This window comes from Strongylocentrotus purpuratus, unplaced genomic scaffold (assembly GCF_000002235.5).
Source record: "Strongylocentrotus purpuratus isolate Spur 01 unplaced genomic scaffold, Spur_5.0 spur5_scaffold_15, whole genome shotgun sequence".
Taxonomy (NCBI): Eukaryota; Metazoa; Echinodermata; class Echinoidea; order Camarodonta; family Strongylocentrotidae; genus Strongylocentrotus; species Strongylocentrotus purpuratus.
In genome coordinates this window covers 1,608,779-1,621,282 of record NW_022145600.1, presented here as the reverse complement: position 1 = coordinate 1,621,282, position 12,504 = coordinate 1,608,779, and the positions used below count along the sequence as shown (strand labels likewise).

Below are 12,504 nucleotides of genomic sequence, written 5' to 3'. Positions count from 1 at the left end.
AAGATTCTTCTAACAAAAATAAGACTTACATAATTATGGTGAATTTCATAAATATTACATATACATTTCTTTTACAGAACTCATAAATAATAACCACAGATACACAATTGAATAAACAAACAAAACAAAATAGGTACAAAAAACGTAATTCAACACATTTAAATGAAATAAAGAAAATGTGTTAATATGGTATGTTTATTTCATACCTAACAAGTCCAGAGTTAAATTATTAAAATTCATTTTTCTTGAAAAACAGTCATCCCATTTCACAGACCAAATTCTACCCTCAAGGGTATATTGAAAGATTCTTTTTTTTTTCGAAGGGAAAATTACTGTTATTTTTAATTTGAAAACTAAGCACAAAAGTCAAGGTAAAAGTAAAACTATTAAGAAATAATATATTAATGTACAATACATTTAACGAATATATTACTACTAACTACATACATGTCACAATAAAGATGACTTCATAACTAAAAAAATACCTCATTTGATGAGGATTACGAGTATTGTCCAGGTTACTGCAGAGACTATGGTTTATTAATTAGGAGAACATTGACAAACTTGTAATTTATAAATTGTAAAATAAGCAACAACAAAAGTCAAATCGGCAATAGTATTTACCATACATACTTGTATTCCTGTGGTATGGTATTATAGCAGTTCATCATATCAGATAAATAATGATTTGACATTTTAAAGTGTGTTGTCAGCTATCATTCAGTGATCACATCACATCATTTATTGCACTAATTACAATAGTCCAATAATATACAAACTCATCCTATATATATCGATTATTTTCGCTGGTATGGAGTTTGGTATGGAGTTGATTTCATAAATGACACTGATGACTAATAATTAATGACAAAAATGAGGAAAAAAATAAATGTACATGTTTATCTCACATGTATATCTAAAATACCTACGTATGGAAGAGTTGAAGAACATCAAATTTTCTAAAGAAGGTATGGGCATTAGACAAACTGGGAAATAAAATCAAATGGCTAATAGCCTAAACGTGTATAGTGGATCAGCTGGGTGTAGACCAAATGGGAATAGACTAATTGGGCAATAGACCAACTGGTTATAGACTCAACAGTAATTCACCTTACTATCAACCCTCAACTTGGGCCATTCAATATTATATGATTAATGAATAATTCATATAAAAAAAATATATAAAAAAAGCAAAATAGAAAAGAAACAACTTTCTCAAACAAGGTATTTACTTGTGACCACATACCTTATTGTTTTCATACTTGAGAACACATTCATGTAAAATCTCTCTCCTTCTCTTGCCAACAAAAACATTAGTTTCATCATCATAGTTCTTGATGTCTTCTCATGCTGCCCATGGCAACGATGCCATGACTAGAAACTTACTGGTCTACACTTGACAACCCATTAGACTTTACATACGTATTCCTATCTTCAGGGTTTTAGTATATGTTCACTTACAGCATTACACACAGTGGGTATGTAACCCCTTACACCCTTTACAACACTAGTACCCACTCTCCTAAGCAGACTATCTTGGTTGTCAATACTTTTATCTGCAGTTTCTACACCACCAATGGCACCCCTCTCCCCCGTTCCACCTCTATCAGCCCCTCCTTGCCCCTCTCCAGTGGATTCTGTATTACCTTTATCATTTTGCTGGAGGCATGACCCACTTTGAGAGGCTGTATTCTCTCCGCTGATTCCATCATTAATCGCGCTTAACTTATCAAGTCGATAACACGAACAACCCTAGGATCCACTCCACTGGATAATAAAGGGTGTATACCTGTCCCCAGACGCCCCTCTTCTCTAATGCTATCGGTATCATTGGGAAACTTGAAATTGTTGGTTTGATCACTGTTCCTGTTGGTTTCCCTAGAACCTATAGTTGGACTCAGGTTATTTTGTTTGTCATGATTATTAGGATGATTTCTTGGTTTTGGGATGTGGAGACGTTTATCTTGCTCTGACTCACTTGGAATATTCCTCCACTCCTCCTCTTCCTTCCCCACCTCTCTTCTCTTCATCTTGTCATCTTCCTTCCTCCCACGATCAGCGTCTCTTCCAGTCAACCTGCCATCTCTTGGGCGAACGCTGCCATCTCTTGGAGGAACGCTGACACTAACTGCACCAGCATCCAATGCAGGTGATGAGTTGCTAGGCAACATGTTTTGAGCAAGCTCCTCTGCTTTTCCGGACGCTCCTCTTTTCATCTGAGCTGATCGTCCTTCTAGGGGTGGACTGGTATTGCACTCATCCGATTCGGACTCATCATGCCTCACCTGTAGGTCACGGCTGGGGCTACTAGCTGCTGAACCTCCCGAGCGAGTCTCTCTTGCTTGCGGATCAGATACAGGCATTCTCTGTCTCATCTCCTGTATTGTTGTCGGTAATAATAATAATAATAATAATGGTGGCTTCTTATATAGCGCACATGTCCGTCACGTTGTGACGCTCCTGGCGCTGCCCCGATTATTACCCTGGCTTTAGCAAGGCAGCCACTGCGGCGCACTAGCATTCAAAGGAGGCTGCTGTCAAGGATAATAGAAGAGGTAAGACTGAAAACTATGAAAAATGTCCTATACTTTTTTTAAGATATTATAATTTAGAATGGGTTATAAATTGCTCATCTATATCAAAATGGTTTGGGAAGATTATAACCACCTGAAAATCATGGTTCATGATTTTTTCTTCTAGAAAATCAAAATACCTTATTTCTTGTTATTGCCCCAGATATTTACAGTTTCCAAAAGTAGTATGCAGAACATACATGAACATGAAAAACATACCACTTTGACAATCTACATTTGTCTTTCCCCTGTCTAGGATATTTTTGTATGCAGTGAGGCAGGCATGCACCCAAGTCAGAATTACGATATCCAGTGTATACCAATAAGCCAGATACAAGAGATATCAAACATGCATGTTGATTGGCTAAATGCTAAATAGAAAAAAATTACATTCCAACAACATTTCACCAAATAACTGAATGTGCTTTTTTTGTTTTGTATATTAAGAATGTGATGCAAGTCTGTTTTTTTTCCTTATTTTTTATTGACATTTCCAATTTTCAATAAACTGGCAGAATTAGAGTAGAACTAATGTATATAAAAGAAATATGTGATAAACTGGTCCAATCTTCATTCCTAGCTGCATCATCAGTCTTCGGTCGCCATGTTAATCCTCTTTTCATAACCACACAAATAGAGAGTGCCACCTGCCCCCTCTCACCCCAAGGGATACACAACTGGCAAGGAAGATTTTCTTTCTTTATTTCCATTTTTACAGCAATAGTTTTAATAGACCTGTTTACTACTACGTTTCAATTTCTCTCCCGGAAACCAGGGTTACCAACTACATGCCATCTCTATTGATGGATTTCACTTTGCACATATTAGTTGTTGCTATGTCAGGTAAGCCTCTGTCAAGCTTCTCATACGTCAAGAACAGCTTTTGTTCTACAAGAATACACAAAGTTAGTAAACATGTCTATTTCCTACCTGTCCAGGATTCTCATCCACTTCAGAATTGTTGACCTCTTTCTCTGCACCTTAATAACACAAATAGAAAAGAAATGAGGATTTCTAAAGCTTGCATAGATGACAAGGTAAAACATATACAAATATCACAGCAGCAAAATAGATGACATAAGCACTGTGCACTCCATTACATTTCTTATCTTTTAACACCCAGCTACATGAGCATGCATGGGTTCTCTTGATGTATGCAGCTATTTTGTGTTGTTGCCAGAGCAATGTACTGTACATTACAGTACCATTCAGGCGCGGATCCAGGGGGGGGGGGGGGGGGGGGGGGGGGGGGGGGGGGGGGGGGGGGGGGGGTGGGCGAGCGGGCCTTGGCCCCCCCCCCCCCCCGTAAAAAAAAAAAAAAAAGGAGAGAGAGAAGGAAAAGAAGGGAAAGGGAAAGAGGAGAGAAAGGGAAAAAAGAAGAGGAAGAAGAAAAGAAAAGAGTGAAGAAGGAGATCGGGGGGGGGGGGGGCAAAAGGACTTGCCTCCCAGGCTGTTGCCTCCCCCCCCCCCCCCCCATCAAAAAAAAGAAAAAAAAGAGAAAGAAGGAAAGGAAAGAAAAAAGAAAAAAGAGGAGATATAGGGAAGGAAAAAAGAGGAAGAAGAAAAGAAAAGAAAAGAAAAGATGGGGATATCAGTTGCAATTTTCCCGCCAACAAGTTGTGGATCGGGGGGGGGGGGGGGGCAAAATGCCCTTGCCCCCCCCCCCCCCCCCCCCCCCCCCCCCCCCCCCCCCCCCCCCCCCCCCCCCCCGTTCCCGCTTAAAAAAAGAGAGAAGGGAAGGGAAAGAGGAGAGAAAGAGAAAGAAAAAAAAAGAGAATGAAGAAAGGTAAGGGATATTAGTTGCAATTTTCCCGCAAACAAGGTATAGATCGAGGGGGGGGGGGGCGGCACTGGCGTACTGATAGGGAGGGGGGGGGGGAGCTTTGTGGAAATTTAAACGTGGTTTATTTCTAATTCCATAACGGTCGTTTAGAAAAAAAAGCTGAAATGACATAATTTTCCTCACTTTTTCCTCACTTTTAAGTAAATTATACTTTTATATGCGTTTGTTGGAAAATGTCAAATTCCTAAATTTACAGCCAGTCAAGAAAATGCTTCTTGAGATGCCTACATGTCAGGGCCCGCGGAACGACGGAAATAGGGGTCCTCGAGCCCTCCCCCCCTCCCCACTTTTTTTGAAAAAAGTATATTAAAGAGAAATAGAAAGAAAGAGAGCAAGAAAGAAAAGAAAGGAAGGAAAAAACTGCCAGTGTCACATTATAATGAGGCTCTGCCCCCTGGATTCCACCTAGGGCCCTAAGGCGGGCCCTTAGATGCTCATCTGACGGTAATTTAATGCCTAAAACCCCTCATTTCAGGGGGCTCTGCCCCCTGGACCCCACCAAGAGCCCTAAGGCGGGCCCCTTGATGCTCATCTGACCGTAATTGAGTGCATAAAACCCTTGAGCTTCCAGGGGCTCCGCCCCCAGAACCCCACGCCAATTAGTGACCTGCCAGTGTCACAATTAGGTATCAAAATAATGCTCATCTGACCGTAATTGAGTGCCTAAAACCCTTGAGCTTCCGGGGGCTCCGCCCCCAGAACCCCACGCCAATTAGTGACCTGCCAGTGTCACAATTAGGTATCAAAATAATGCTCATCTGACCGTAATTAAATACCTAAAACCCCTGAACTTCCGGGGTTCTGCCCCCTGGACCCCGCCTAAGGCGGACCCCTGAAAGCTTATCTGACCGTAAATGATTGCCTTAAACTCCTAAGCTTCCGGGGGCGGACAAGGTATCAACACATGTTCATCTGACCGCAGGCGCGTAGCCAGGCTGGTGGGATGGTCCCCCCAAAAACACCGGCCCAAAAAAAAAGAGGAGTGAAAAGGAAGAGGGCGTAGGAAGAAAAGGGAGTAGACAAAGAACATTTTTTAAATTCTGACAAGGATCCAGAGTCGAGAACGATACAACGAAACGTCTTCTTTCTCTAATAATTTAATAGAACGTCAAAGCTTCCGCGCTTCGCGCAGGAGGGGGAGGTGGAACTGAATTCAGACAAGGATTAATAGTCGAGAATGGTGATAAGAATCGTCTTCTTTCTCTAATGATTTAATAAAACGTAAAAGCATCCGCGCTTTGCGCGGAGGAGGGGCGGGGTGGGGGGGGACTAAATTTAGACAAGGATTAAGAGTCGCGAACGGTACAACGAATCGTCTTCTTTCTCTAATGATTTAATACAACGTAAAAGCTTCCGCGCTTCGCGCGGGAGGGGTGAAACTGAATTTAGACGAAGATTAAGACTCGATAACGACACAACGATGCGTCTTCTTTCTCTAATGAATTAAAAAAAACGCAAAAGCTTCTGTGCTTCGCGCGGGAGGGGTGAAACTGAATTTAGACGAAGATTCAGAGTCGAGAACGGTACAACGAATCGTCTTCTTTCTCTAATAATTTAATAAAACGTCAAAGCTAGCTTCCGCGCTTTGCGCGGAGGAGGGGGGGGGGGACTGAATTTAGACAAGGATTAAGAGTCGCGAACGGTACAACGAATCATCTTCTTTCTCTAATGATTTAATACAACGTAAAAGCTTCCGCGCTTCGCGCGTGAGGGGGGGGGGGACTGAATTTAGACAAGGATTAAGAGTCGCGAACGGTACAACGAATCGTCTTCCTTCTCTAATGATTTAATACAATGTAAAAGCTTCCGCGCTTTGCGCGGGAGGGGTGAAACTGAATTTAGACGAAAATTAAGAGTCGATAACGACACAGCGAATCGTCTTCTTTCTCTAATGATTTAATGAAACGTAAAAGTTTCGCGCTTCGCGCGGAAGGGGGAAACATAATTCAGACGAGGATTATTTTTGGCAACGGTACAACGAATCGTCTTCTTTTTCTAATAATGTAATGAAATTTCAGAGCTTCCGCGCTTCGCGGAGGAGGGAGGGGGAAACTCGCCCCTCTCTGCACCCCCTCAATTACGTCACTGCTGGTCGCCATTACGTTCCAATATTTGGCTAGCATAATTTCAAATTTGGGCCCCCCCCCCCCCTAAGAAATCCTGGATCCGCGCCTGGTACCATTTTCATACTTGAATCCCAACAATCAATCATAAAGACATGTGCATCTATCTTCATATAATGTACAGTACATATGAGTCCTCTCCATTTAAGTCCTCTCCATGGGACTTGGTAATAAGGAGTAATGCCTTATCAAAGGGCACTAGCACATCGACTAGCTTGGTTTGAACCCACTTTACACTGATCGAGCCATCGCACCTTACCTTGGTAAAGCATATCCATCAACGTCAAAACAGTATGTTGGTGCTTATGATATGCTCTACGTCACTGACTTCATTTTCCAGGGGTCTAGATATCTAGAGAATTTTATCTGTGCTTTTATTTTATAGGGGTCTGCATGAAGGCCAATTACATCTATGTTGTCCAGGGCCTCATCTTATAAAGAGTTGCGATTGATTTCCTATAATCAATCGCAAGTTTGCACTTTCCTATCTCTTATGTTATGTGATGTGATGGTTATTTTACCTGACTGCTAAGAAAGCATAAATGCTTGTAAGTAAGCAACCAGACGGCCAATGGCTTTAGGTACTCTCCGAGAGACCTGGTAATGAAGATTAATGCCTTACCAAAAAGGAATATCGCATCGACTTGGTTTCAAACCCGGGTCACCGGATTACGAGACCACTGCTCTAGCGAGTGGGCTATGATGCCTGTGTACATAGTTAGCAAATAAGTTGCAATTGATATCAACTCTTTGTAAGACAGGGCCCAGATGTCCTAGAGGCCCCTGTATTGAATAACACTGATAAGAGTGATTCCTCTTACCCTTGCGCTGGACATCTTTCTCTTCTGCTTTTAGCGGATAACCAGGTGTGAAGAATGCTTCTGCTTCAGGATGTCTCTGCTGAGGTTCACTTACTGATGGAGAATAACAGAGTAAGAACATGAGTGGATAATACAGTCAAATCTGTCTTCAAGGTCATCTCTCTATTACACATTGTACCTGTCTATAATGTGTAACAGGGGTGAGAGAGAGCACTAAAAAAAAAAAAAAAAATTGTTTTTTTCCTCAACCCCCCCCCCCCTTTGAGTACCAACAAAAAAATAGGATTTGGGGGGGGGGGGGGGGGAATGGCATCTAAAAAAATTGTAACGACTCAGCCAGCCGCTAAATAAGCGAGGGGGGGGGGGGGGGGGGGGGGGAAGAGGACACTTTTTTTTTTGGGGGGGGGGTCTCGAAATTTGAACAATTGACATTTTGTTCCGTGGGGGGGGGGGGTGAGGTCACCTTTTTTAGGTCAGCCATTGGCATATTTTTTTTTTTTTAATTTTTTTTTTAAATTAAAAAAACAAACAAAAACAAAACAAAATCACAGAAAAGGGGGGGGGGGGGGGGGTTTTGCTCCAAAATACACACATAAAAAACCGAAGGGGGAGGGTCAACCCCTAACCGCCTCCACCCCATTCCGTACGTGCCTACTCGTCTGAAAATAGTTTCATTAAATCATTCGAAAAAGAAGACGATTCGTTGTACAGTTTTTTACTCTTAATCCTCGTCTTAATTCATCCCCCTCTCCCGCGCAAAGCTCAGAAGCTTTTTTCTTTTCATTAAATCATTAGAGAAAGAAGACGATTCGTTGTACCGTTCTCGACTCGTAATCCTCATCTGAATTCAGTTCTCCCCTCCTCCCTCCCGCGCGAAGCGCGGAAGCTTGTACGTTTCATTAAATTATTATAGAAAGAAGACGATTCGTTGTACCATTCACGAAAATTATCCTTGTCTGAATTAAGTTCCCCCTGCCCTCCCCCGCGCGTAGCGCGGAAGCTTTGACGTTTCATTAATTCATTAGAGAAAGAAGACGATTCGTTGTACCGTTCTCGACTCTTAATCCTTGTCTGAATTTCAAATATGTTCTTTGTCTATTCCCTTTTCTTCCTACGTCCTCTTCCTTTACACTCCTCTCTTTTTTGGCCGGTGTTTATTGGGGGACCACCCCACCGCCCCCTGGCTACGCGCCTGCTGTAAGATGAACATATGTTGATACCTTGTCCGCCCCGGAAGCTCAGGGGTTTAAGGTTTTAATTTACGGTCAGATTAGCGTTCAGGGGTCTGCCTTAGCGCCCTAGACGGGGTCCAGAGGGTAGAGCCCCGGAAGTTCAGGAGTTTTAGGCATTTAATTACGGTCAGATGAGCATTATTTTGATACTTAATTGTTACAATGGCAGGTCACTAATTGGCTTGGGGTCTAGGGGGCGGAGCCCCGGAATCTCAAGGATTTTAGGCACTCAATTACGGTCAGATGAGTATCGAGGGGCCTACCTAAGGGCTCTTGGTTGGGTCCAGGGGGCAGCGCCCCCAGAAGCTCAGGGGTTTTAGGCGTTTAATTTTGGTCAGATGAGCATTTTTGATACCTTATTATTTGTGACACTAGCAGGACACTATTTGGCGTGGGGTCCAGGGGGCAGAGCCCCCAGAAATCAGGGGTTTTAGGCATTAAATGACCGTCATATGAGCACCTAAGGGCCCGCCTTTGGGCCCTAGGTGGAATCCAGGGGGCAGAGCCCTTAGGATTTTAGGCATTAATTTTAATCATGGTCAGATGAGCATATTTTGATACCCCATTATAATGTGACACTGGCAGTTAACTATTTTTTCTTTCTTTTTATTTCTCTTTAATATACTTTTCAAAGAAAGTGTGGGGGGGGGCTCGAGGATCCCGATCCCCGCCGTTCCGCGGGCCCTGATATGTAGACATCTCAAGAAGCATTTTCTTGCCTGCATGGCTGTAAATTTAGGAATTTGTCATTTTCCAACAAACGCATGAAGTGAGGAAAATCATCTCATTACAGCATTATTTATAAACCACCGTTATGGAATTATGGAATTACAAATAAACCACGTTTGAATTCTATTTCTCCAAAGCCCCCCCCCCCCCTCCCCTATCAGTACGCCAGTGCCCCCCACCCCCCCCCCCCCCCCCCCCCACCCTCCGATCTACACCTTGTTGGCGGGAAAATTGCAACTGATATCCCTTGCCTTTCTTCATTCTCTTTTTTTTTTCTTTCCCTTTCTCTCCTCTTTCACTTTCCCTTCCATTCCTTATCTCTCTTTTAGGTTTGCTGGGGGGGGGGAGGGGGAGGGGCACGGTCATTTTGGTCCCCAACCCGCTCCACACATCGTTGGCGGGATTAACCGCAACTGATCTCCGCTTCTTTTCTCCCTTTTCTTTTTTTCTTCCTCTTTTTTGTTCCCTTTTAGCTCTCCTCTTTTCCTTTTCCTTCCTTCTCTCTTTTTTTAGCGGGGACGGGGGGGGGGGGGGGGGGAGGCTAGGGTCTTTTGCCCCCCCCCCCCCCCCAATCCACAACTTGTTGGCGGGAAAATTGCAACTGATATCCCCCTTCTTTTCTTTTCTTCTTCCTATTTTGTCCTTCCCTTTATCTCCTCTTTATCTTTTTTCTTTCCCTTTCCTTTCTTCTCTTTTATTTTTTTATTGGGGGGGGGGGGGGAAGGGGGGGGGGCAAGTCCTTCTCCCTTCCTCCCCGATCTCCTTCTCCCCTCTTTTCTTTTCTTCTTCTTCTTCTTTTTTTCCCTTTTTCTCCTCTTTCCCTTCTTTTCCTTCTCTCTCTCTCCTTTTTTTTTTTTTTTTTTGCGGAGGGGGGGGGGGGGGGGGGCAAGGCACGCTCGGCCCCCCTGGATCCGCGCCTGCCTGGGGCAGCGAACCCTTTGACATACCAGAAAACACTCCAGCTTAAGATATGTTCAATACCTGGAGGTGATGGACTTTGTTGTTGTTGTTTTGCTTGAATCGGATTCATCTGAGCACTATGAAAGCTCGACCCTGAAGCCACATTCTGAGATGGTACTGATGGAATAGATCGCAACTCTGTCCAAAAAAAGGTGGAAAAAGTAAGAAAACTATTGCCCTTTCAAAAAGATGTTATTATGCCTAGCAGCAACTCAAGACTTTGCCCAAATTGACTGTTCTCAAAGAAATATGATTTGAAAACAGTCTCACCAAACCAGCCTACATTGCTCCCTTTCTTTAGTCTGGCAGGGACAAAAAAATGTACATCTTTTTACAAGAAAAGTACCGTTCCAATGGCTTCAAACGGCATCAGGATAGAGAGATGGAGAAAAGAGAGAGAGAAGGAGAGAGATAGAGATGGGAAGGGGAGGGGAGAGAAAGAGAGATATAGAGTGAGGGAGAGGGGAAGGGTAGGGGGATATAAAACGTTTTTAGAGGAAGGAATAAAGTTGAGATTTAACAGAAAGAATCTGCATATCCTGTTTGGTCGAGGAGCACTTAAATCCAAGTTATCATTTTTATAAATATTACAGAAATATTACTACTCATACATGTACAAGTAAATAAATGTTTTCACCAACATCATTAGAATGTCTAATAGTCAATTTCATGTTTTGAAGACTTGATCTAACATGTTTTCTCAATGATGTTCAATTGATCTACACGAACTACCTCTCTTTTCAACAAGTGTAATATGTCTATTTACAAATTTATATTTTAGTATACGCAATAAGATTCTTCTAACAAAAATAAGACTCACATATAGTGAATTTCATAAATATTACATACACATTTCTTTTAAAGAACTCATAAATAATAACCACAGATATGCAATTGAATAAACAAAACAACCCCAAAAAAGTAGGTACAAAAACTACCGGTATGCAATTTTAACAAATTTAAATAAAATCAAGACAATTTTTTAACATGGTATGTTTAATTTATACGTAACAAGTCCAAAGTCAAATAATTAATATTCAATTTCTTGATAAACAGTCTTTCCATTTCACAGACCAAATTCTACCCTCAATGGTCTATTGAAAGATTTCTTTTTACAAGGGAAAAATTACTGTTATTTTTAATTTGAAAACTAAGCACAAAAGTCAAGGTAAAAGTAAAACTATTAAGAAATAATATATTAATGTACAATACATTTAACGAATATATTACTACTAACTACATACATGTCACAATGAAGATGACTTAATAACTCAAAAAATTCCTCATTTGATGAGGATTACAAGTATTGTCTAGGTTACAGCAGAGACTATGGATTATTAAAGATAAAGGTGAGTTCATGTAATGCGATTGAATCAAGAAAGGTGTGAAATGGATCAGAAAAGTTGATCATATAGCATGTAAGTAATGGTGTGCAATGCAAGGTTCTGGAGTCATCAAAATCATCATAAATTTGGCCCAGTCTTGGTAAAGTAACAATCACTGTACACAGAAAGATGTATATGGGACAACACAAATGGTGTCGGGGCTAGTACTACCTTGATTTCCTTATCTTTCTATGCTCATTACTCAGCCAGTATACATTTTCTTCCAAAATTGTTTGGCACACGACATTTATTTGCAATCTTGAACATTCAGTGTAAGTTAAGTTAGATTCTGTGAGAATTCTTTTTTTACCAGAACTCAAGTTTATCTTTAATTAGGAGAACATTGACACACTTGTAATTTATAAATTGCCAAATAAGCAACAACAAAAGTCAAATTGGCAATAATATTTACCATACATACTCATATTCCTGTGATATGGTATTATAGCAGTTCATCATATCAGAAAAATTATGATTTGACATTTTAAAGTTTGATGTCAGCTATCATTTAGTGATCACATCACATCATTTATTGCACTATTTACATTAGTCCAATAATATACAAACTCATCCTATGAGAATATCAATTATTTTCGCTGGTATGGAGTTTGGTCTTTAAGTCTAATTTACTTGATTTCATAAATGACACTGATGACTAATAATTAATGAAAAAAAATGGGGAAAAAATAAATGTACATGTATATCTCACATGTATATCTAAAATACCTACATGTACGTATGGAAGAGTTGAAGAACGTCAAATTTTTTAAAGAAGGTATGGGCATTAGACAAACTGGGAATTAGACTAACTGTTTATTAGACTAAACGGACAATAGAT

At 41.2% G+C, this 12,504-nt stretch overlaps 1 protein-coding gene across 6 annotated transcripts in view; it reads right to left on the bottom strand.

Annotated features, from left to right (window-relative positions):
• Nucleotides 1-484: 484 nt before the first annotated feature.
• The window catches only part of LOC100893128 (nucleolar and coiled-body phosphoprotein 1), a 28,923-nt gene continuing 16,903 nt past the window's right edge, over nucleotides 485-12,504 (bottom strand). For 3 of the 6 annotated variants that reach the window (XR_004064094.1, XR_004064093.1, XR_004064095.1), the window contains exons 8-12: nucleotides 10,303-10,419; nucleotides 7,361-7,453; nucleotides 3,504-3,553; nucleotides 1,670-2,378; nucleotides 485-1,594 (exon numbers count right to left, since the gene is read on the bottom strand). Coding sequence is in view for 1 of the 6 variants with exons in the window: in XM_030985322.1 (XP_030841182.1) it covers nucleotides 1,722-2,378; nucleotides 3,504-3,553; nucleotides 7,361-7,453; nucleotides 10,303-10,419 (917 nt within the window). In the remaining 5 variants the exon portion in view is untranslated. Of the gene's footprint in view, nucleotides 2,379-3,503; nucleotides 3,554-7,360; nucleotides 7,454-10,302; nucleotides 10,420-12,504 lie in introns of all 6 variants that reach the window. The other 3 variants (XR_004064096.1, XR_004064097.1, XM_030985322.1) reach the window with 3 other exon arrangements.